This window comes from Eretmochelys imbricata, chromosome 5 (genome assembly GCF_965152235.1).
Source record: "Eretmochelys imbricata isolate rEreImb1 chromosome 5, rEreImb1.hap1, whole genome shotgun sequence".
Lineage (NCBI taxonomy): Eukaryota > Metazoa > Chordata > Testudines > Cheloniidae > Eretmochelys > Eretmochelys imbricata.
The window spans coordinates 65,707,038-65,733,083 of NC_135576.1; the positions used below are offsets into that span (position 1 = coordinate 65,707,038).

At 42.9% G+C, this 26,046-nt stretch overlaps 1 protein-coding gene across 1 annotated transcript; it reads left to right on the forward strand.

Moving 5' to 3' along the window:
• The first annotated feature begins 3,807 nt into the window (after positions 1–3,807).
• MACIR (macrophage immunometabolism regulator) lies at positions 3,808–26,025 on the forward strand. The gene is made up of 2 exons (XM_077816340.1): positions 3,808–3,903; positions 23,656–26,025. The coding sequence occupies exon 2, from the start codon at positions 23,676–23,678 to the stop codon at positions 24,297–24,299; it is 624 nt and encodes a 207-aa protein (XP_077672466.1). The 5' UTR covers positions 3,808–3,903; positions 23,656–23,675; the 3' UTR covers positions 24,300–26,025.
• Positions 26,026–26,046: the final 21 nt, after the last annotated feature.

Consider the following 26,046-nt stretch of genomic DNA (forward strand, 5'->3'; position numbering starts at 1 on the left):
CCCTGCTGTTAGCCACAGGGAGGGGAGAGGGTTGAGGGGGTAGCCATGCGGTGGGGGGAGGCAAAATGCGACCTTGTAACGAAAGCACATGTGCTATGTATGTAATATTAACAGCAAGGTTTACCCTGAAAGAGTGTAGCCACTGTTTTATAAAATGTGTCTTTTTAAATACCGCTGTCCCTTTTTTTTTCTCCACAGCTGCATGTGTTTCAATGATCACAGGATCTTCTCCTTCCCAGAGGCTAGTGAAGCTTAGAAAGAAAAAAAAACGCACTCAAGATGAAATGTTCTCTGAGCTCATGCTGTCCTCCCACACTGACAGAGCTCAGACGAATGCATGGAGGCAAATAATGTCAGAGTGCAGGAAAGCACAAAATGACCGGGAGGAGAGGTGGCGGGCTGAAGAGAGGGCTGAAGCTCAAATGTGGCGGCAGCGTGATGAGAGAAGGCAGGATTCAGTGCTGAGGCTGTTGGAGGACCAAACTAGTATGCTCCAGTGTATGGTTGAGCTGCAGCAAAGGCAGCTGGAGCACAGACTGCCACTACAGCCCCTGTGTAACCAACCGCCCTCTCCCCAAGTTCCATAGCCTCCACACCCAGACGCCCAAGAACGCGGTGGGGGGGGCCACCGGCCAACCAGCCACTCTGCCACAGAGGATTGCCCAAAAAAAAAAGAAGGCTGGCATTCAATAAATTTTAAAGTTGTAAACTTTTAAAGTGCTGTGTGGCATTTTCCTTCCCTCCTCCACCACCCCTCCTGGGCTACCGTGGTAGTCATCCCCCTATTTGTGTGATGAATGAATAAAGAATGCATGAATGTGAAGCAACAATGACTTTATTGCCTCTGCAAGCGGTGATCGAAGGGAGGAGGGAAGGGTGGTTAGCTTACAGGGAAGTAGAGTGAACCAAGGGGCGGGGGGTTTCATCAAGGAGAAACAAACAGAACTTTCACACCGTAGCCTGGCCAGTCATGAAACTGGTTTTCAAAGCTTCTCTGATGCGTACCGTGCCCTCCTGTGCTCTTCTAACCCCCCTGGTGTCTGGCTGCGCATAACCAGCAGCCAGGCGATTTGCCTTAACCTCCCACCCCGCCATAAACGTCTCCCCCTTACTCTCACAGATATTGTGGAGCACACAGCAAGCAGTAATAACAGTGGGAATATTGGTTTCACTGAGGTCTAAGCGAGTCAGTAAACTGCGCCAGCGCGCCTTTAAACGTCCAAATGCACATTCTACCACCATTCTGCACTTGCTCAGCCTGTAGCGGAACAGCTCCTGACTACTGTCCAGGCTGCCTGTGTACGGCTTCATGAGCCATGGCATTAAGGGGTAGGCTGGGTCCCCAAGGATACATATAGGCATTTCAACATCCCCAACAGTTATTTTCTGGTCTGGGAATAAAATCCCTTCCTGCAGCTTTTGAAACAGACCAGAGTTCCTGAAGATGCGAGCGTCATGTACCTTTCCCGGCCATCCCACGTTGATGTTGGTGAAACGTCCCTTGTGATCCACCAGAGCTTGCAGCACTATTGAAAAGTACCCCTTGCGGTTTATGTACTCGGCGGCTTGGTGCTCCGGTGCCAAGATAGGGATATGGGTTCCGTCTATGGCCCCACCACAGTTAGGGAATCCCATTGCAGCAAAGCCATCCACTATGACCTGCACATTTCCCAGGGTCACTACCCTTGATATCAGCAGATCTTTGATTGCGTGGGCTACTTGCATCACAGCAGCCCCCACAGTAGATTTGCCCACTCCAAATTGATTCCCAGCTGACCGGTAGCTGTCTGGCGTTGCAAGCTTCCACAAGGCTATCGCCACTCGCTTCTCAACTGTGAGGGCTGCTCTCATCTTGGTATTCATGCGCCTCAGGGCAGGGGAAAGCAAGTCACAAAGTTCCATGAAAGTGCCCTTACGCATGCGAAAGTTTCACAGCCACTGGGAATCGTCCCAGACCTGCAACACTATGCGGTCCCACCAGTCTGTACTTGTTTCCCGAGCCCAGAATCGGCGTTCCACAGCATGAACCTGCCCCATTAGCACCATGATGCATGCATTGGCAGGGCCCATGCTTTCAGAGAAATCTGTGTCCCTGTCCTGATCACTCACGTGACCGCGCTGACAACGCCTCCTCGCCCGGTATCGCTTTGCCAGGTTCCGGTGCTGCATATACTGCTGGATAATGCGTGTGGTGTTTAATGTGCTCCTAATTGCCAAAGTGAGCTGAGCAGCCTCCATGCTTGCCTTGGTATGGCGTCCGCACAGAAAAAAGGCGCGGAACGATTGTCTGCCGTTGCTCTGATGGAGGGAGGGGCGACTGATGACACGGCTTACAGGGTTGCCTTCAGGGAGCTAAAATCAACAAAGGGGGTGGCTTTACATCAAGGAGTATTTCAGGCACGACTTCACGGAGGGTTCCAATAAAAAATGGTGCACCTAAGTTATTGTTCTTATTGGAACAAGGAGGTTAGCCTGGCCTCTGATTGATATATGGCTAGATTTACCTCGCTGCACCTTCTCTGTAAGTGACTGCAGTGTGACCTAGAGGAATGAATCCCCTAGACGGGGGAGGAGGCAAATGAGTACAAAACAAATCTGGTCTATTTCTTGTGTTGATCCACTCCATCTATCTTTTACATCTTTGGCTGGCAGCAGACAGTGCAGAAGGACTGCATGCCATCCACATCTCATGGCTGCCCGCAGAAGATGGTACAATACGACTGCTAGCCATCCTCATCTCTTGCCTGCCAGGCAGAAGATGGTACAGTACGACTGCTAGCAATCCGTACTGCCTGCCTGCTCACCATAAGACGGTTCAATAGGACTGACTGCAGGACTAAAGAGAATGACCTGGTCAAGTCACTCCAAATTTAGTCCCTGCGTCCATGTCTGTCCAGGCGCTCCCAGCCGACGTGGCCAGGAGCACCTCGGACATGACGATGACGGCTACCAGTCGTACTGTACCGTCTGCTGCCACAAGGCAAGGGGTTGCTGCTACTGTGTAACAATGCCGTACCGCGTCTGCCAGCACCCAGGAGACATAGGATAACGGTTACCTGAGCGGGCTCCATGCTTGCCGTGGAATGGCGTCTGCACAGGTAACTCAGGAAAAAAGGCGCAAAACGATTGTCTGCCCTTGCTTTCACGGAGGGAGGGAAGGGGGGCCTGACGATATGTACCCAGAACCACCCGCGACAATGTTTTAGCCCCATCAGGCATTGGGATCTCAACCCAGAATTCCAATGGGCAGCGGAGACTGCGGGAACTGTGGGATAGCCACCCACAGTGCAACGCTCCGGAAGTCGACTCTAGCCTCGGTACTGTGGAAGCACCCCGCTGAGTTAACGCACTTAATGCACTTAGAGCGTTTTCTGTGGGGAGACACGCACTCGAATATATAAAACCGATTTCTAAAAAAACCGACTTCTATAAATTCGACCTTATTCCGTAGTGTAGACATACCCTGAGCGAGGTAGGTTACGTCGGTGGAAGCGGTAGTGTAGCTCAGCCCCCTATGTGTGCCGGTGGGAGAAGCGCTCTCACGGGTATAGCGCTGTGCACACCAGCGTTTAGGTCCGTGTAATTCACGTCGCTTGCGGGGTGGCTCGTTCAAGCAGTTGAAAGTGGGGAGGGGATTCCCCAGGGTCAGTGGCAGGCGGTTCTCTGCAGCCCCACACGCCGCCATTGGCCGGTGGGACTGGGGCTGTCTGAAGCGCCAGGAGGGGCCCCCTGCTCGCAGCGCAGCGAGCTGGCGCCCTGCCCGCCCGAGTCCCCGCCCTGGGCCCGTGTGATCTGGGGGCGGAGCGGGGCGGGACTCCGCGGCGTCTCTGTGTCTCTTGCCCGCGTTCGCTGCCTCCTTCCCCAACGCCGCTGCTAGCCGGGCCCCGGCGCCCTGGACCCCAGGTAGGAACGCGGGGGTGGGGCGCTGCGGCCGACCCCGCTCGCTGAGCAGCCGGGGCAAGGCCGGGCCGGCTCCTTTCTCCCCGCGGGCCCTGCCGGTGCAGGGAGGGCGCCCCCCGTGCCAGCGGGGAGGGGGGCGCTGGCTCTGGAGCGGGAGAACCGGCGGCATCGCCCTGGCTGGCTGCGCGCAGCCGCGGTGGCTGGCGCGCTGCGCCCGCGGGGTGCGCCCCTGGCCCGGGTGCCGCCTGCGCGCGAGCTGCGCGGCGCGGGGCGGTGGGTGACGCCGCTGCCGCCGGTGTGCGGAGCGCGCGCGCGGGGCGGGGGGTTGCACAGGGCCTGGGGCGTGTAGCGTGCGGGGGCAGGGCGCTCGCGTCTCCCTGCTTGTCATTGAGTCAGGGGGCACGTGTTCCGGCCGGTGGATGGTCCACACTGCGTGTGCCTGGGGTGGTGGTACACATTGCCGGCTCGCTGGAGCGCTTCGCTGTGGCATAGCTGCAGGGCGCGTGGTGATAGGGTTCACCGAACAGCATTGGCCTGGAGGATATGTGGTGCAGCGGTCAGAGTCGCTGTGGTAGGTAAGCAGTGTTGTAGTGTGTAGTTGTGAAATAGGGTGTGTGCATGCACGGCAATATACTGTACAGTGTTGTGTGTGTGGGGGGGGTGTATGCAGGGTCCTGTAGTTCAGCAGTTGTATCATGTGTGTGCACTGTAGAACATCGGTGGCGTGTAACGTGTGGTGGGAGAGAAGATGAACAGGGTCTGGCATGTATGTACATGTGCAGTGATATAAAGCGAAGATTGTAGAGTATCTGTGACATGGTGGCAGGGTATCAGCCCCCTATAGTTAAATAGCCACAGTACAACAAACTCCAAACTTCATCTATAAGACCCAGGGATAGGAGGACAGCTTAACGCTTTTAATCTTGAGCAGAAAGAGCTAATAACTTTATTCTTCATAACCTAATTTAGCTTTAGTAAGAAAAGCCAGTGGGACTGTTAAATTCTATCAGCTACTCTAGTTCTCTGAAGCTGTCCAGCCATTCCTCAGATATGCTTCCATTATCCTTGAGCCATGGAATTTAGGCTGGGCAGTAGAGGATGTGAGGTGTTTGAAGTGAGATTGTGCAGGGGCAGGGTTGGAGAAGGGAGCCTAGTCTACATGTGCAGTGCATGAGTAGTTGGTGCTACCCTGCATCCTGGGCAGCAGCCCTTTTGGTGGGCTGGGAGCCCTTGGTGCTTCTGCAAATACAGACTTCACTCCATTTTCAACTCAGAGCCATGTATATAGTGCATGCATGCACCTTACCCTTCTTCTTTCACACAGCACGGCTTCTCCCCGAATCCCCCCACTTGTCTTGTGGATAGCATGAGGGGCAAAGTGGGGCTGAAGATGAGCTCCTTTATGGCATGTTCTGTGTCAAAGTAGAGTTTCTCTCCAGGTCTGTTTTGCCTCCCCCCCGCAAAACAGTTACCCCTATTTCCCTCATGTAGGAGTCAGCTTCCCCCAGTTAATATATAAAAACTTCAAAAAAAATGCATTGGGGCTGGGCAGTGGAGGGGCATGGTAGAGCAGTTGGGCTTTTAAGATATGGTTTAGGAGATAAATAATCTATTTAACGTAGATATCTATGCTTACCCATCTTCAGAAACCTGGGAAATGTTCACATTAAAAACTTTAACTGAATTAAGGTTGCTGAAGTGCATTTCCTATCAATGCAATCACTAAAACCCTAAGAAATCATCCGTAAATTTAGCACCAGCCTTGGCTCATTGATCTCACCACCCACATCTTTTTAACTCCCAGATTAAAACACAGACTCTGCAGCTCCACAACAAATTTCTTTTAATTTTCCATATATAACTAACCACAGTGCTCATCATCCAGTTCTTCAAAGTTCCACTCAAATGGAGAACCTGAACTCCAACCTCAGACCATTCAGTCTAGAAGTAATAAAGTTCACCACTATCCGTATTTCTGTTTGCCTTAAAATAGTTGTTTAGATTTTATATTCTGCATTTAACTTTCAGTTAACAAAAATTGGAGTGGAGGTATATAGTGCACCTTGTGTAACGTCTATATAGCACGCCTCTAGTATGTTTATCCAACACCCACACACACCAGAGCATTTACTTAGTCAAATATATTAGCTGGCAAGCTGCTTCTGGTTTGACAGAGTAATGTGTGTCTCAGGTGTGCTCTGCTCCCTCTCCCTCAGCATATTATTTAGATTGTAGTAGTGCCCATAGGCCCCAATCAGGGTATGGTGCACATTGTTCCAAGTGCTCAACAAATATGTAAGAAAACAGTGTTCCTGCTGATAAGAGCTTATTATATAGTTTTGTTTCCGTTATTTATAGCCTAAACTCACTCTACTTCGATGTACTGTATATAATATGTTTATATACCATTGCATCTGTTTAATATATGGAGACGTGTTTAATGCATGTGATGTGTACTAATATGTGTTTGAGATTACATGTATAACCTCACCTTGAGCAGACACTCAGATAGTTATGTGTATATATTTAAATAGCTGCATATGGTAGTGGATTGAGGGTAGAGAACTGCAGTTATACAGATATGGTTAGGAGACATTTGGTTAGTAATTGCAGAGGGATGTGCAGTTGCAGAGGGGGGGCTGGTTGATGTGCTGTGACGATGACCTTGTACCTCTGGCAGTGGTTGAATGTCTTCTGTTCCGCCATCATTTGAACACAGTGGAACTCTGTATGGTGAGTGAGAGAGACTAATGATTTACCTCAGAAGGGGAGTGTGAGTTACTGACATGAGAGCTGAGAAGCAGTCTCTCAGATGCACAAGTTGTCTTCGCCATGATGAAAAAGACACCCTCCTTTTTTCCATCTGGGGAAGTGTATGTAAATCAGGGTCCCCTTCCCGAATGGGATTTCTTGTCCTTTTCCAGTGTCATGTGCAGTGCTGCTCACTTAGTTGCTCAGCTGTTTTGCTGGATTATGGTTTGGTCTGTTTGTATGTTTCGCTAGCCGAGAAGGGGTTATGAGGTTAATAAGCACGGAGCATGGCACTTTTCAATCATTTTGAGATGGAGAGAGGATATGAGGCAACAGCATTTAAAACAGTTATTTGATCACTGAAATTAAATTTTTGCATAGCACTACTGGTATTGTAGCATGGCTCTTATCTTTTCTCCTTTGAGGGGCCATATGCTGCCTACTTGGCCACCAGGCTTAAACAGTCAGACACCGACACTTGCTTTTACAATAAAGACGGATGGACTGACTGACTGCTAATACTCAGTTCAATTGTCTGGTGACATTAACAGTAAATTTGAGGCAAGTCTGGTGTATAAACAAGTGCAATTTGGCTTTTAATAGTCTTTTATCTTGGACTCACATTACATTTGTATAAATGAGTAAAGAGCATTTATAGCTTTCAGCATTTCTTAGCATATGGGAATGTGTTTGAAAAGAAGCAAAATTAAAAGGATGATGTACCCACAGATTATGGGTCATCTGAGGCAGAAATCTATTTAAAATTGGAATAGGGTAATTGACCGGGACGCTCACTCCACCAACAAAGAATTTAACCCTAGCAATAATTTTGAATTACATGACAGAGTCTTAGTTATAAATTTCCATTCTGAGTTGCAATAAATAGTATTTTTTTCATTTGAGTGGCTGTCCCCAACATAGTGGTTGAGCTTAGGATAGTATTGTTTCAGAAATGACACATTCAAAAACCTTAAAGACCTGTATTTCCAGGTACGCTAGCATACGCTGTAATAACAAACATGCATCCATTGTTCTGCTATATATGTGAAACTATATAGGTCAGACTAACAAAGTAGTGGAAGAGGCTACATTTAAGGAGAGTTGTTTTATCTTAAGACTTCATGAAAAAATATTTGTAGGATTTAATGAATTTTGTGATATGTAAAAATACTTTTTCATTATTTTTCTGCTTCTAATTTTTTTTGAAACAGGGTAATTGAAGTCTTAATTGCAGGAAGTTTGGGTAAATCAGGTGTTCCAAAATTAAAAATGTGAAAACAAGCTTTAGAAGTTAGTTTAGTTCTTTCTGAACAATAAACATGTTTGGAAGCAAAACATTCAAGGTCTCATTCTTAAGGTGAAACTGACTATAGTCAAAAGGAAATGTACTCTATCCATTTGCATTGTCACTTGCATTCAAAAAGTAAACAGAGTGTAATAAATAATTACAAGAGAAGTGGCTCTTTTAAAATTTTCATTTTTAATAAATCTAAGTTATTAGCAATGTAGGGAAATAAATTTGTTTACAACGTATGGGTTTTTTTTTTCATTTGTCACAATCAAGGCTCCCAGTCATTCAGTAAGAACCACTTATAACTGTAGCAAACAAGAATGTCCTTGTGATGGTTGGAAACGTTGTTTTATTAGAAAATGCAGGGAGATTTTTCTGAACTGTTAACAGATGGTTAAATGCAGCAAGAAGGTTGTAATACAATTTAAAGGAACTTGTAGATCTTCAGGAAAAGTTAAATTTGTCAAACACATTATTTGTGAATTTCCTGTAGTAATGCATGAAAATATTACCAGAATATTGAATTTTCTTAAATTATTTCCCAATGAGTTATTAAAAGTTAAATGGCCTTCTGTCTGGCCTTTCTCTTTTCACTGTTTTCAGTGTCTACTCATGCAAGTTTATTAATTTAGCCTACTCATACAAAATGCATTTGTCCAAAGCTACTTTTGAAGTCCATGCCTTTTTGTCCATATAAGGTATACACTCAATCATGCCAGTCTAGTCCACTGGCTGTCACATCTACAGGATGAGCTGGTTGTCACATGTGCCAATTCTGATTCCTCAGTAATTCATTTGTGATTCTGATCGCATTTATGTCATACTTCTCTGGGCCATCTTTTTTTTTTCTACTTAGAGCATCTTGTTAAATTTTGTCCTTGAAGAATGGGCAAGCTGTTAACTAGAAGTAGGTGGTGTGGGGTGGTTGGGGTTTTTTTTGTTTTTGTGTTTTGTAGGACCTGTTATTACAGGTTGTTTTGAATGTCTTGGGGGTCCTCTCTGCCAAGTATTCTGTCTTTCCTAGCAGGGCTTTGGAGCTGTGCTCTGCTCTCCAGCTCTGGGCTCCGCTCCAAAGCCCCGTTTCCTAGTGTTTGGAGCATCAGTTACAATGTAATTCAGACAATGTAATCATTCAGGGCAACTTTTCCTTAAAGGTTTTTGCTACTTCACCTGTGACGGCAACTTGTCTTGCCTTTTGAAAGCTGCCATTCTTCCTTGTCAGGTTGATACAGCTTTTAGATAAAATTCTTTCACTTGAATGATAAGTTCAGTTTGACTTCAGTTCCATCTTTTTATTCTCACCCAACCATCTGGGACTTTACTCTCAGGAGGCTTCTGTTTTTCTTCTTCAGATTTTTTTTTTCAGAGGTAGTCGCTAGGGTCATGTCATGCTGTCTTATGTTTACTTCTAGTCTTCATGCCTCTTCTTGCAAAACTATCTATGTTATATTTTATTTCTTTCCAATCTGAATATTTTTTCTCTCATGAGGTAACATTTCAGTTTTTCTTTTAAGCTGTTTGCTTTGTCTGTATATTTCTGTATGTTTGGAACAATTTGTCAGTTGGTCAAAAGAAAAGGACTGCTTGTGGCACCTTAGAGACTAACAAATTTATTAGAGCATAAGTTTTTATGAGCTACAGCTCACTTCATCGGATGCGTACAGTGGAAAATATAGTGGGGAGATTTTATATACACAGAGAACATGAAACAATGGGTGTTACCATACAGACTGAGACAAGAGTGATCAGGAAAGGTGAGCTATTACCATCAGGAGAGCAGGGGGCAAGAGGGGGAGAACCTTTTGTATTTTCCACTGTATGCATCCGATGAAGTGAGCTGTAGCTCACGAAAGCTTATGCTCTAATAAATTTGTTAGTCTCTAAGGTGCCACAAGTACTCCTTTTCTTTTTACAGATACAGACGAACACAGCTGCTACTCTGAAATCAGTTGGTGAAGAATGTGTGCAATTTATGGGTATTTTAATCTCTGAAGTTTTCTCTCTAGTTTGATAGTTCTGTGATATCTCCCAAGCCCACAGAACACAGGATCTGCCTGTTTAGGAAAGAAATGTCTGACAATTGTGGATCCCATCTGCTGTTGGACACATCATTTAAATTCTTCAGAGTCTGTTTTCTTATACCAGTAGCCTCTCTGATGCGGAAAGAGTTTTGGGGTTTTACCTTTCGATAAGATAATATAAACAATGTGTATTTCCCCCACCTTTACCACCTGATAGTCATTTTCATTTCTGGGTAAGTCATTTTTCTTGAAAAGGATCTTGAAATGTTAAATTTGCTGTGAACTGCAACACAAGATGTTTTTCCAGAACCTGTGTACTGATAGAATTCCTAATGGCAGTATTGATTTACTAACATTATGGATAACGTTATAAAATGAATGAATAAAGTACCGCCATCTTAATGTCCTCTTTTTTTTTGTCATCCTGTGCTGTTTTTAATTTTGACTCAGCACCTCTGAATACTGTTTTCAGCCTCTGAGTCAAAAGTACAAACAAATAGCTTATTGCAACTTAGTTACATACTCTGAATTTTTTTACTTTGCACTTCACCACCATCTGTCCTAATGTAATCATTATATTCTTAAGTTTTAAATAGGACCCTAAAACAAAATATAATTTGAAACTGAGTTATAGTGCCTCTCACTCTGAAGATGAGCAGATATTTGAAGCTTAATTTGGCTGGGTGCTCTACCCAAGCTGGTTACAGATTTGCATGAATAGAGTATTCAGCACTGTCAAAGTTCCTTCCCCACTCTGAACTCTAGGGTACAGATGTGGGAACCTGCATGAAAGACCTCCTAAGCTTATTCTTACCAGCTTAGGTTAAAAACTTCCCCAAGGTACAAACTTTGCCTTGTCCTTGAACCATATGCTGCCACCACCAAGTGTTTTAAACAAAGAACAGGGAAAGAGACGTCTTCCTCCAAAATATCCCCCCAGGCCCTACACCCCCTTTCCTGGGGAAGGCTTGATAAGAATCCTCACTAATTGGTACAGGTGAACACAGACCCCAACTCTTGGATCTTAAGAACAACGAAAAATCAATCAGGTTCTTAAAAGAAGAATTTTAATTAAAGAAAAGGTAAAAGAATCACTTCTGTAAAATCAGGTTGGTAAATACCTTACAGGGTAATCAGATTCAAAACATAGAGAATCCCTCTAGGCAAAACCTTAAGTTACAAGAAGACATAAAAACAGGAATATACATTCCATCCATTACAGCTTATTTTACCAGCCATTAAACAAAAGGAAATCTAACACATTTCTAGCTAGATTACTTACTAACTTAACAGGAGTTGGAAGGCTGCATTCCTCATTCGTTCCTGGCAAAAGCATCATATAGACAGACAGAACCCTTTGTTTTCTTCCCCCCGCCCACCTTCCAGATTTGAAAGTATCTTGTTCTCTCATTGGTCATTTTGGGTCAGATGCCAGCAAGGTTACCTTAGCTTCTTAACCCTTTACAGGTGAAAGGGTTTTGCTTCTGGCCAGGAGGGATTTTATAGCACTGTATACAGAAAGGTGGTTACCCTTCCCTTTATATTTATGACAAGCACTATAATTTGTGGCATGAAGTTAATAATTATTGTCATCATATCAGGTGCATTCAGAAAGACAGTTCCTCAGTTAGTTGTATTTGTTTGGTTTCAGTTGTATCTGTTTTTGAGAAATGTCTATATTTGGTCTGTAGGATGTTTGAACCAAATTAATATGCCTGCTTCTTCCCAAGGTCCTCTGGAAGGTCTACAGTGACATCTCTTGTGAGTTTATTTTGGGTGAACTTTATTTCTTTCAGCTATGTGATTCAACTTTGCCTTGTGTGTACTGCAGGATTCTTATTGAGCTTCTTATTATAATGGAAATAATCCTTTCTGACAAAAATAAACAATTGTTATACAAGTATACAGTTCCATCAGGGGATTTAGTGACATGAAAACAAGCTGGAATTTCCACATCATACTTGTGCGTGCAATGTATATATAGTTACTATCATACATATACAAAATATTACATATATATAAATTTGCCTTAGCGATTATAAAGCGCACAGTCTGCATTTTATTTTTCTCATTTAACAAATATGTAAAACAGCTATTTCCTTGACAAGATTATAGTATTTTTGCAGAGAGTGTCAACATACTGTTTGGGCTACTTCATAGAATCATAGAATAGCATGGTTGGAAGGGACCTCAGGAGGTCATCTAGTCCAACCCCCTGCTCAAAGCAGGACCAAACCCCAACTAAATCATCCCAGCCAGGGCTTTGTGAACCTGACCTTTAAAAACTTCAAAGGAAGGAGATTCCACCACTTCCCTAGGTAACGCATTCCAGTGCTTCACCACCCTCCTACTGAAAAAGTTTTTCCTAATATCCAACCTAAACCTCCCCCACTGCAACTTGAGACCATTACTCCTTGTTCTGTCATCTGCTGCCATTGAGAACAGTCTAGATCCATCCTCTTTGGAACCCCCTTTCAGGTAGTTGAAAGCAGCTATCAAATCCCCCCCTCATTCTTCTCTTCTGCAGACTAAACAATCCCAGTTCTCTCAGCCTCTCCTCATAAGTCATGTGATCCAGTCCCCTAATCATTTTTGATGCCCTCTGCTGGATGCTTTCCAGTTTTTCCACATCCTTCTTGTAGTGTGGGGCCCAAAACTGAACATTGTACTCCAGATGAGGCCTCACCAATGTCAAATAGAGGGGGACAATCACGTCCCTTGATCTGCTGGCAATGCCCCTACTTATACAGCCCAAAATGCCATTAGCCTTCTTGGCAATAAGGGCACACTGTTGACTCATATCCAGCTTCTCATCCACTGTAACCCCAGGTCCTTTTCCGCAGAACTGCTGCCTAGCTATTCGGTCCCTAGTCTGTAGCGGTGCATGGGATTCTTCCGTCCTAAGTGCAGGACTCTGCACTTGTCCTTGTTGAACCCCATCAGATTTCTTTTGGCCCAATCCTCCAATTTGTCTAGGTCCCTCTGTATCCTATCCCTACTATCCAGCGTATCTACCACTCCTCCCAGTTTAGTGTCATGTGCAGACTTGCTGAGGGTGCAGTCCATGCCATCCTCCAGATCATTAATGAAGATACTGAACAAAACCGGAGCCAGGACCGACCCTTGGGGCACTCCGCTTGATACCAGCTGCCAACTAGACATGGAGCCATTGATCACTACCTGTTGAGCTCGACGATCTAGGCAGCTTTCTATCCACCGTATAGTCCATTCATCCAGCCCATACTTCTTCAACTTGCTGGCAAGAATACTGTGGGAGACTGTATCAAAAGCTTTGCTAAAGTCAAGGAATAACAGAGCCAGTTATCTCGTCATAGAAGGCAATTAGATTAGTCAGGCATGACTTGCCCTTGGTGAATCCATGCTGACTGTTCCTGATCACTTTCCTCTAAGTGCTTCAGAATGGATTCCTTGAGGACCTGCTCCATGATTTTTCCAGGGACTGAGATGAGGCAGACTGGCCTGTAGTTCCCCGGATCCCCCTCCTTCCCTTTTTTAAAGATGGGCACTACAGTAGCCTTTTTCCAGTCGTCTGGGACCTCCTCCGATCGCCATGAGTTTTCAAAGATAATGGCCAATGGCTCTGCAATCACATCCGCCAACTCCTTTAGCACTCTCAGATGCAGCGCATCCGGCCCCATGGACTTGTGCTTGTCCAGCTTTTCTAAATAGTCCCGAACCACTTCTTTCTCCACTGAGGGCTGGTCGCCTTCTCGCCATGCTGTGCTGCCCAGTGCAGTAGTCTGGGAGCTGACCTTGTTCGTGAAGACAGAAGCAAAAAAAGCATTGAGTGCATTAGCTTTTTCCACATCCTCTGTCACTAGGTTGCCTCCCTTATTCAGTAAAGGGTCCACACTTTTCCTTGACTTTCTTCTTGTTGCTAACATACCTGAAGAAACCCTTCTTGTTACTCTTAACATCTCTTGCTAGTTGCAACTCCAGGTGTGATTTGGCCTTCCTGATTTCACTCCTGCATGCCTGAGGAGTATTTTTATACTCCTCCATGGTCATTTGTCCAATCTTCCTCTTGTAAGCTTCTTTTTTGTATTTAAGATCAGCAAGGATTTCACTGTTAAGCCAAGCTGGTCGCCTGCCATATTTACTATTCTTTCTACACATCTGGATGGTTTGTTCCTGTAACCTCAATAAGGATTCTTTAAAATACAGCCAGCTCTCCTGGACTCCTTTCCCCATCATGTTGTTCTCCTAGGGGATCCTGCCCATCAGTTCCCTGAGGGAGTCAAAGTCTGCTTTTCTGAAGTCCAGGGTCCGTATTCTGGTGCTCTCCTTTCTTCCTTGTGTCAGGATCCTGAACTCGACCATCTCATGGTCACTGCCACCCAGCTTCCCATCCACTTTTGCTTCCCCTACTAATTCTTCCTGGTTTGTGAGCAGCAGGTCAAGAAGAGCTCTGCCCCTAGTTGGTTCCTCCAGCACTTGCATCAGGAAATTGTCCCCTACACTTTCCAAAAACTTCTTGGATTGTCTGAGTACTGCTGTATTGCTCTTCCAACAGATATCAGGGTGATTGAAGTTTCCCATGAGAACCAGGGCCCGCGATCTAGTAACTTCCGTTAGTTGCCGACCTTCAGTTGTCACAGCCATATGTGTCACTTCACTACATTCTTTCGTGAAGTTGAAGAGAAATAAAGTTCATGTGATGTATATAATTTTTATATAAAGCACTTCTAAAGTATTAAAATAAATTAGCAAAGAACAAAATCTTCCCTTCTATGCCAATACTTCTACAGTATATTACACATATAAATTCCTTTTTTTGGGATGTTTTTAAAAACACAAATACCAAAGTGAAGTGGTAGGTTCAAGGACTGTAAAATTGTTACTGATGTTTTCCTCTTTAATTTCTTTATCTGATGCAGTTGACCCCTTGGCCTGAATCTCTTTTTGGACAAATTGGCTGCGGGGACTTGGGCCAAATTGAAGAGATTTCTGAACACTGTGGCTTAGATTTTTGTACTGACTTGGCGTATACTGACTACAGTACCTTCTGTACATCACCCCGCTTCATCTGTGTCTTTGGTTCTATTTAAAGAACTGCATGAGTCAGATGTCTTCACTGTCTTACATGAGCACTAATAGACAGCTGCCAAATTCGTCTCCAGAAAGGAAAATGTGTAAAGGCTAGTTGTTTTTATTATTGTTTATGGAAAGCAGATAAATATGCTGAGTCTGTGTGTGTGTATTATAAGGACTTGTTTGAGGGTTGGAGCACAGAAATCTAACGTTTATTGCAAAAAAAACAAACCCCAAACAAAAACAGAACGGAGAAACTTAATTTGACACAGTTTGCTGAGTTCATTGTTGCTCTCAATTCTCCAAAATGAACCATTATTTCAGTGGAGGTGGTACCTCCCAACCAGTGAACAATATGAGAGCATTTTACAAAGTCAGGGAGACCAGGGCAATCATCAGTATACTTTTTGTTTTGAACATCCATATAGCAAAAAGGGGTGGGGGGGGGGAGAGGAGAAGGAGGACAGAGACAAACTATACACATAACAAAGTAGTGATTTTAAGAGATTATTAAAAATCATTTATAGATAGCAGAGCAAGTGACTAAGGGGCAGACCTGGGCTCTATTCCTGACTGGATCGCTGATTTTCAGGTTAACTTGATCTGTCATTAATCTGTGTGCTTCATTTTCTCTGTAAATTATTGCTATTTTACCACCTTTGTAAAGTGTTTTGAAATCATAAGATGAAAGGTGCTATAGGTGCATGGACTGTTTGTCTTATTTTCTCCACAGCTTATCCCTAGCATTAGGCTTATCACAGTACTTTTAAAACAAACAGCAGTAACTTCGCCAACGTTAGTCATTAGTAGAAATTTCAGTTGTCTCTCTAAATATCAGATTGCACAAGCAAACCACCTGTACTACTGCAACTAATTTGACTGCTGTAATTCCAATTTCTCCAATCTAAGGCCTGGTCTAGTCACTTTTTTATATCAGTTTTATCTGATTAGAACAGATATATTTAAGTGAGCACAAATGTGGATAGAATCTGTTTACAGAACTAAACTGTATCAAGGTAAAAAGAAAAGGAGTACTTGTGGCACCTTAGAGACTAACCAATTTATTTGAGCATGAGCTTTCATGAGCTACAGCTCACTTCATCGGATGCATACCGTGGAAACTGCAGCAGACTTTATATACACACAGAGATCATAAAACAATACCTCCTCCCACCCCACTGTCCTGCTGGTAATAGCTTATCTAAAGTGATCATCAAGTTGGGCCATTTCCAGCACAAATCCAGGTTTTCTCACCCTCCGCCCCCCCCCCCCCCCAAACTCACTCTCCTGCTGGTAATAGCCCATCCAAAGTGACAACTCTCTACACAATGTGCATGATAATCAAAGTGGGCCATTTCCTGCACAAATCCAGGTTCTCTCACCCCCTCACCCTCCTCCAAAAAACACACACACACACACACTCTCACTATCCTGCTGGTAATAGCTCATCCAAAGTGACCACTCTCCCTACAATGTGCATGTTGATTGTGACTTTGTCCTTACCCATAACTATTTTACATTTGGGGACAATGTATACCTTCAGATCAGCAGCACTGCTATGGGTACCCACATGGCCCCACAGTATGCCAACATTTTTATGGCTGATTTAGAACAACGCTTCCTCAGCTCTCGTCCCCTAAAGCCCCTACTCTACTTGCGCTATATTGATGACATCTTCATCATCTGGACCCATGGAAAAGAAGCCCTTGAGGAATTCCACCATGATTTCAACAACTTCCATCCCACCATCAGCCTCAGCCTGGTCCAGTCCACACAAGAGATCCACTTCCTGGACACTACAGTGCTAATAAACAATGGTCACATAAACACCACCCTCTACCGGAAACCTACTGACCGCTATTCCTACCTACATGCCTCCAGCTTTCACCCTGACCACACCACACGATCCATCGTCTACAGCCAAGCTCTGCAATACAACCGCATTTGCTCCAACCCCTCAGACAGAGACAAACACCTACAAGATCTCTGTCAAGCTTTCTTACAACTACAGTACCCACCTGCTGAAGTGAAGAAACAGATTGATAGAGCCAGAAGAGTTCCCAGAAGTTACCTACTACAGGACAGGCCTAACAAAGAAAATAACAGAACGCCGCTAGCCGTCACCTTCAGCCCCCGACTAAAACCTCTCCAACGCATCATCAAGGACCTACAACCTATCCTAAAGGATGACCCAACACTCTCACAAATCTTGGGAGACAGGCCAGTCCTTGCCTACAGATAGCCCTGCAACCTGAAGCAAATACTCACCAACAACCACATACTACACAACAGAACCACTAACCCAGGAACTTATCCTTGCAACAAAGCCCGTTGCCAACTGTGCCCACATATCTATTCAGGGGACACCATCACAGGGCCTAATAACATCAGCCACACTATCAGAGGCTCGTTCACCTGCACATCCACCAGTGTGATATATGCCATCATGTGCCAGCAATGCCCCTCTGCCATTTACATTGGTCAAACTGGACAGTCTCTACGTAAAAGAATAAATGGACACAAATCAGATGTCAAGAATTATAACATTCATAAACCAGTCGGAGAACACTTCAATCTCTCTGGTCACGCAATCACAGACATGAAGGTCGCTATCTTAAAACAAAAAAACTTCAAATCCAGACTCCAGCGAGAAACTGCTGAATTGGAATTCATTTGCAAGTTGGATACTGTTAATTTAGGCTTAAATAGAGACTGGGAGTGGCTAAGTCATTATGCAAGGTAGCCTATTTCCCCTTGTTTTTTCCTACCCCCCCCCAGATGTTCTGGTTAAACTTGGATTTAAACTTGGAGAGTGGTCAGTTTGGATGAGCTATTGCCAGCAGGAGAGTGAGTTTGTGTGTGTGTGTGTGTGTGTGTGTGTCTCCCCCGGAAAAAAAGGGTGGGGTGGGGTGAGAGCCTGGATTTGTGCTGGACATGGCCCACCTTGATTACCATGCACATTGTAGGGAGAGTGGTCACTTTGGATGAGCTATTACCAGCAGGAGAGTGAGTTTGTGTGTGTGAGGGGGTGAGAGAACCTGGATTTGTGCAGGAAATGGCCCACCTTGATTATCATGCACATTGTGTAGAGAGTTGTCACTTTGGATGGGCTATTACCAGCAGGAGAGTGAGTTTGTGTGTGTGTGGGGGGGGGCAGAGGGTGAGAAAACCTGGATTTGTGCTGGAAATGGCCCAACTTGATGATCACTTTAGATAAGCTATTACCAGCAGGACAGTGGGGTGGGAGGAGGTATTGTTTCATGATCTCTGTGTGTATATAACGTCTGCTGCAGTTTCCACGGTATGCATCCGATGAAGTGAGCTGTAGCTCACGAAAGCTCATGCTCAAATAAATTGGTTAGTCTCTAAGGTGCCACAAGTACTCCTTTTCTTTTTGCGAATATAGACTAACACGGCTGTTACTCTGAAACCTGTATCAAGGTAAGCACCTTTATATTGGTATAACTGCCTCCCCAGAGGGGTTGCGTGGATTTCTAAGCAGATATTAAAATGGTACAAATGCTTGTGTAGACAAGCCTTAAGAATCAGGTGTTTGCCACATTCCTGTGAGAAAAGAAGACTTTGTAGCATGCGTATAAGATTACTAAATCCAGGCCTTGGTATAAGCCAAGCTGATTATTTATTGGTAATTGCTGTCATGGGAAGATAACTAACTGTCTTGCAAGGGAAAAACAAATACCCGTGAACTGTTCCTGAAGCATTCTGATATTTTAGTGGCTTTGTAAAGAAGTAGAAGACACATAAACAACATTATCTGTTTGGCTCATTGTTATAGAGTGTAGACTTTTTGTCAGCTTTAGAGGAATGCAAAATGCATTGAAAACACCTATGCATAAAATAGAAGTTGGGTCCACAGCAAGTTTAAAACTGATGAGGGGTTCCATCTGAATTATTGTTTGTTTGTTTTTAAATTTGTGAAGTGTAAATAGTTTCAGTTAAGTGGTGGTTACATTATTTGTAGTTTATAAAGATGTTGTAAAATCAAATTATTTTAATTAAATAAATGACTTGCAGATGGAGAGAGCTTAAGTATTGGTTAAGCATAATCCATTTACCTTTTAGGTATGTATTCCATAACCCTTTACTATGTATGAAGAAATGGCTTAGATCAGCAGTCCAGTTTTGTTCACCTTCCTCTTGTTTGATTCTGCAGCGAAGTCTTAATTCTGAACTCTGAGTTGGAATTGCTTCCAAAACAGTGTATTGTGATGTCAGACATTCAGGACCTGGGCTCTGAGGAGAAGTCTTCTTCAGCATCAAAATGCAAACTGAGAAACACTGACCAGGCACATTTCTTCAACTTTTTTCTTTGCTTCAGTGTAAAAGTTCAACTTTAAAGAATGGCGAGGAGGACTAGGCAAACTGATTTATGGTTCCACCTCGCAAGTTGTTGATAACTTCCTGCAAGGTGCTATGTATGCTCAGCCATCTGTTAATTTATTGAGAATTGAGTGTGATTAGGACCTTGAGCCCTGGTCACTACTTCCACTGTCACCACCTTCACCCTACTGGTAAAGATTAGAATTATCTAACCAGTAAACTCTTAATGAACCACGTAGTGGCAGATAGCCCCCCCCACCCCACCCCCCCACTTCCTGGAGTCATATGGATTGAAAATCTTTTAAGGAAACCTTGCTTATATTTGCCAGACTCTTTTGCACTATCTGGATTCTGGGTACTTGTGATTCCCTATTGCCACAGAATCTGAGCACCTCACGAACATTAATGATTTGCTCCTCATACTGTTCCTTCTGAGACAGGAAAGTATATTCTTACCTTTTTTTAACAGGTGGGGAAAATAAGCCACAATGCAACTAATTGACCTCCCAAAATATCACATGAACTCTGTGGCAGAGCTGAACACACATCTGAGTTTCAGTGCTGGTCCTTAACAATAGGATCCTTTCTTTCAGTAATTAGCATTTCCCTCCCTGTGAAGCTTCTAATATTCATCTAGTCCTAGTTATTCCACTTAAACATACCTACTCTGCTTTTTCAGATCCTACCCATCCCTTTCAAATGTTTCCCAGTTCCTCTGCAATCTATTTTTGTAGAGCTTTTCATTGCAACGTCATAGACAGACAGTACAAATCGTGTTGCATTTTGAAACTTCAGTGTTAGACTTGGAACACTGATGATTTTGGGGATGTTCTTGTCTGCACTCTGTATGATGCCACTTTTGGCTCTTGAGAGACTTTATTGTTCCTATAAAGACCATCCTGGTCTTTTCCCCCAATTAAACTCTCTATGGGATGCTGATATTTTCTTGCCCTTTTTTTGGTAGCAGGAGATACCGTGTTTTGAACTGAAGTGAATTAAACTTAGTAGTGAAAGAGCACTTGATGTAATAAAACCTTTTTATTTGGTTCTGTTTGATTTCCAGCCTTCAGGGTTTAAGCGTAAATGCCTTTCTTTTAGCTTTATTTTAGACAAATAACTTTCATTTTTTTTAGAGAAGGTGTAAAAACACCAGTACAGAAAGCAGATTTGGTAGTTTTAATCATTTATATGGATATGAAGTGATGCAAGAAAGTTAGGAATTAACTCCTCTAGTATTTTATAACCTTTTTTGATACTTGTGCAGTATCTTTTAAGAAAACTGCTCAATCTCTCTAAAAGATATTATCAAAAATATTTCTAAGTATTTTTGCTTTGCTTTATGGTGGGGGAGGATAAAACATCAAAGTTAAAGATCTGGCACTGCTAGATGTTGATGTTCTCTGGCTGCAGGCCCAGGATAGCCCAAAAGTTTCGGTGCAAGCTTTCCCATACTGCCCCTCCAATAACCTTGGTCTTGAGGTTATAGAAATTATAATTTAACATGAAGAACTGTAAGGCATGAATACCTCTGACTGTAATAGCTCAGCATTCTTGACTGTCTGTATTGTCTTGGTGCCTAGATAAGGAGCTAAAGATGCAAGGGATAGCAAATGCCAATTACTTCCATTATTAGTTGGATTGACTCCATAATTAAATTACATACTTAAGATTAAACTGGGGCATCAATTTCTATTTTTATTTTGTGTAGGTGGCCTTTCAGATTTAAATTTCCATGTTTGTTTTTATGCCCTTTGAATCTTCTGTGTCGTGTTGGCTAGATTTTTGCATAATATCCTTTTAATAGGAAATGTTTCAAGTTGGGTTTTTGGCTGAAATTTATCATGGTTCTCATGTTATATTGTCATCATATCTTTAAAACAAGAGTTTAAGTCTACACAAAAGAGATTAATAGATTGATCAAGATTGATAGAGATTAATCTTGAGTAGGTCCAGTACTATGGGTAATTGATGAAAAGAAGTATTTAGGGTTAAAGGATTTTTTTTTATTCACTTTCTCTTCATAACTGAAAGTTTGTCAAGGGCTGGTGAGTAAAATCTCCTCCAGAGAATATTTGGTTCATAACTCATAAAGAAATTGCTTCAAAATGGCTGCCATGTCCCATTGTTGTTAACATAAGACCAAGGCCACAGGCTGGCTTCAGGTTAAAATGGCCTCTTGGGGTACATCTTCACTTCCCGCCAGATCGGTGGGTAGAGATCGATCTAGGGGGGATCGATTTATCGCTTCTTGTCTAGACGCGGTAAATTGATCCCCGAAATCGATGCCTGTACTCCACCTCGGCAGGAGGAGTAAGCGGAGTCGAGGGGGGAGCTGCCGCGGTCGACTCGCCTCCGTGAGGACAGCCAAGTAAGTCGAACTAAGATGCTTTGTGCGTAGCTGAAGTTGCGTTCGAAGCCCCCACAGTGTAGCCCAGGCCTAATTCTTTACAGTTTTGGCAGGAGGAAGCTTTGGCTTCTCCTAGCAAAGATGGCCAATGCCTTCCATTGATCCCAATGGGAATTAGCCAGGCTGCCTTTAGGGAAGGAGGAGACAGAGGGAGGCAATGTGAGGAACAGTTGATGCTGGGAAGGTAAAATCCAAGAGAAGGGAGGGAAACTGGGGGAGTGTTTGTGTCTAGGGGAATGTGGAGGGCAATGGGAAAGGTGGAATGTGTGGAGGAGAATCTGAGGGGCAGGAGACAGATGTGGGCACATGAGAAAGAATGAGGGGTAGGAGATGAGGGGGAAGGGAGGACAAATATGGGAGAGGGGCACATGAATGGAACAGAAGACTGAGATGGTCACTGTTACGATAGGGAAGGGAATGTGGAAGACTATAATGGCAGCTTCACCATCTAGTAGAGGGTAAGTAGTGGCTTTCTCCCTCCAAGCAAACATGAGGCAGTCTTACATTTTGCATTTAAGGTTGAATTTTGAATCTGAGATATCGTGCACAAATTGTGTATGAGGAAGCTTCCCGTTACATTTTCCTCTGCCTTCTGATGTTTGAACAACATAATTTTCTCTTAATCGTGTGATTTTTAAGTCAGTCTCATGATGTTTAGGAATCTATTCCAGATGTCAATACTGCATCTGTCACCTTCCTTCATTCTTCCCACTGCAATTTCTGATTCTGTCTTCACTCCCCAATCTCCTCAACCTCAGAATGGAGATCAGTAGCAAAGCTCCCATGGAGTGTGATAAAATAGTTCCCCTGGTGGCAAACTATGGAAAGTTTGTCAGATCCAGGGGCTGTTCAGTAATAAAGCTCACAATTATGCTTCATAGGGGAGCTTGCCTGCCTGTTTCCCTTTCTCTTTCATGTCCGTCAGTACTACCCTGGTCTTACTGGAAGGAGTTTCTTGTAAGTGTGTGCTTCCTGTGGCTGGAATGGAGTGTGAATCTTAATTTTAAGGTTGTGGTATTCTGGGAAGTGCAGTTCAATAGCATTTTATAACTCTTATATATGTTTGTGATGTGGTAAATTAAAATATGCTGGTGGTTTACCTGGATAATTGCATCACATGTGGGTGAGTCGGAAGCTTCTTCTTTTGAATGGAGAAAGTTGTTAAATCTTTTGAGTGGGGGGTTGGGGCCATCTATGAAAAGGGCTAATCTAAACAGCCCAGAGGCCTCTCACTAGGGCCTAATACACAACTGTTTCCTTTCTTCAAATGTAGAGAGAGGAGGAGACCATGACTTCACAAGTATATTCAGACTTGGCTAATAGGTCTAGTCTTTGGGCAAGTTGCTATTGGGTAAATTTTTCAAGCATTTACTAGAATTACATGCCAGTATTTCCCTGTTGTGGTTGAACATATCTGGAAATTACCTTACGTGCAATAATGGGTTGTTGTGAAGATGGCCTTAGAGGAAAGGGAGTGTAACACTTTTAGAACAGATTTAAAAGATTTCAGGTGTAGGAACTGGAAAGAATATTCATATTGTGCTTTGTCCAGTTAAAAATAGCACTATACGAAATAAACTGCCTGTACTTGAATAGATAGAATGCTGTGTTCACAGAAAGGCAACACAAATTTTTGTATTGAAACTGAACATTTTTGTGGCATTCTTGGTTAAAACTGGCCAAGTAATTCTGAGAGACAGAAATGAAGTGCATTTGATACCTTGTTTTAAGACACTTTGTAGAATGAGATATGAGACTGGATAGAGAGGTACCGCCTGCATTTTCTGACCCAAGTAAGTTTAGAAGCATTATGCTTCCAGAGATAATCCTGCTCATCTGAAGGCTTCATAAGTGGTTTTTGTATTTCTAATTCAGGTCTGTTTTATTTTTAGGAGAGTAGAATTGTATTAAAATGGAAGTTGACATAAATGGAGAGACCAGAACTACCATAGCGACGCTTCCCTTACCTATTGCAGAGGTGAGTTCTACAGGCAAAGTGGAAGCAGAGAAACCTCGATGCTCCAGCACCCCATGCTCACCGATGCGACGGACAGTTTCAGGTTATCAGATCCTTCACATGGATTCTAACTACTTGGTTGGCTTCACAACTGGTGAGGAGCTCTTGAAGTTAGCCCAGAAGTGTACAGGAAGTGAGGAAAATAAAGTGGAAGCTGTGCCCACCGTGCGCTCCAAACAACTTGATTCAGGACTTACACGTTCCTCACGGTTGTACAAAGCTAGAAGTAGATACTACCAGCCATATGAGATCCCAGCTGTAAATGGAAGGAGGAGAAGACGGATGCCCAGCTCAGGGGATAAATGCACTAAGGCTTTACCATATGAACCCTACAAGGCACTTCATGGTCCTCTGCCTCTTTGTCTCCTCAAAGGTAAGAGGGCTCACTCTAAATCTCTGGACTACCTCAATTTAGACAAAATGAACATCAAGGAACCTGCTGACACAGAAGTGCTACAATACCAGCTCCAGCACCTTACCCTAAGAGGGGACCGTATGTTTGCTAGAAACAACACATGAACTACCATGTGGAAGTTAAAGCCAACTCCTGGTAATTTCTTCACTGCTGCAAAAATCCACTGTTGTACTGTGTACATGACTGTCCACATGGTAGGTGGTTGTATCAGCTAAGTGTTACCAGAACGTTATTTATTGAATACAATTTTGAACACTCAAAATGTCACAAATATTTGGAGGGGAAAATCTTTTCAGAGAGATTAATTTCTGAAGAAAATCTGACTGCAATTGGTGGACATTTCTTTGGGACACTTTTTAACAAAGAAAAGGCTTTTGTACAGGTATCTAGTATTTACAGTGATTTGACACTCAGACATTGGTGATGGTGTCTGCTTAGTTGTTGCTAATTTGGCTTGCTATTGGAAGTTGCTGTTGGATAAGCATCAAGTTCTCCTTTTGTCATTTTCTATACTTTACAATAAAATGTATGTATGGTAATGGTTTGTTGTATTACAGAAAAGAATGTGAACCTGAATTGAACTACTTGTTGTTTAAAACAATCCAGTTTAAACATTTTGAAATTGGGTCTGCGCTAGAAAAACGTTTCACTGATGCAAATGAACAAAGGTTTATTTTTACTTAAAATTATTGAACAGTTATTTTTTAGTTGCACATGGGAATGGTTGCTTTTCTTCTTTCTTCCTCTTTTTTAAAAACTTTGGTTAAATAAGTATTTGAAATATTTTTTAAAAAAGAACCATTCTGGAAATAAAGATTTTCATTAAATTTTAAGAGGATTTACTGTAATAAATTTTGCGGGTTTTACATTGTCGTGACATATAAACAAGGATCCACTTTAGATTCCAATATATAGATTAGAATGTCTACATCAGAAAGTAGCATTGAATGAAATTTTTGATTTTTAAATCATAATTATATTACATACGTACTTTTGGAAGGTGTTAAAAACACAACTTTAGCACTGCACTGGAAATTCCAGTTATTTGCAGCACTAAACACTTTTTAAAATTAAAAATCCAGATGCCTGAATTCTTTTGAAGGCATAGAGTGCTTCTATAGCAGCCTTGAAGTGCTGAATCTGGATTTAACAATTTACATCAAATGCACTGGCTTAATTTGTTGCTTAAGAAATCATGTCCAACCATGGCAGGAAATGCAGTTTTAACTACTGCAAACTTAAATATATTTGGAAAATATATGTAGCTTGCCTTTGTAAAAGTACTATTTTTCATTCTTTGTCTTTTTTTAAAGGTGCAAGTTATTACTGAGGCAGTGTGCAACCATGCTTGGTTTTGCTCAGCAAGTTATTTAGAAGTTAAAGATTTAAATAAGCACCATGTCTATGAAATAGAAATAATTTAATTGGTCAGTCATTCCTGGCACAATTCTGATTTTCTTCAGAATGAATGGAAAGCACTAGTGCAGAGTGTGTGTGGTGGAAAAACAAGAATTCTTTTCATCCATTCACTTACTCCACAGTTGTAGTTGGCTACAGTGAAGAGCCTGTGGATAGTTTGCATTCTACTGGTTTGGTTGATTTTTTTAGGTATGTTAGGAATCTTTACAGCTGATGTATATTTTAAAGTAAACTGCACCTCTGTGAACTTATTGTATTGAAGAATGATCTCTAAACTATTCCTATATAATCTCTAGTTTCACAAACAGAATACTGTCAGATGCCAAAGAGAGATGGGTTTTATGTTTAATGATTAAACATCACTATTTATTGATTTTTACCCTATGGAACTGTATTTCTGGCTATGAAATAAAAGGGTGATGTAAATATATA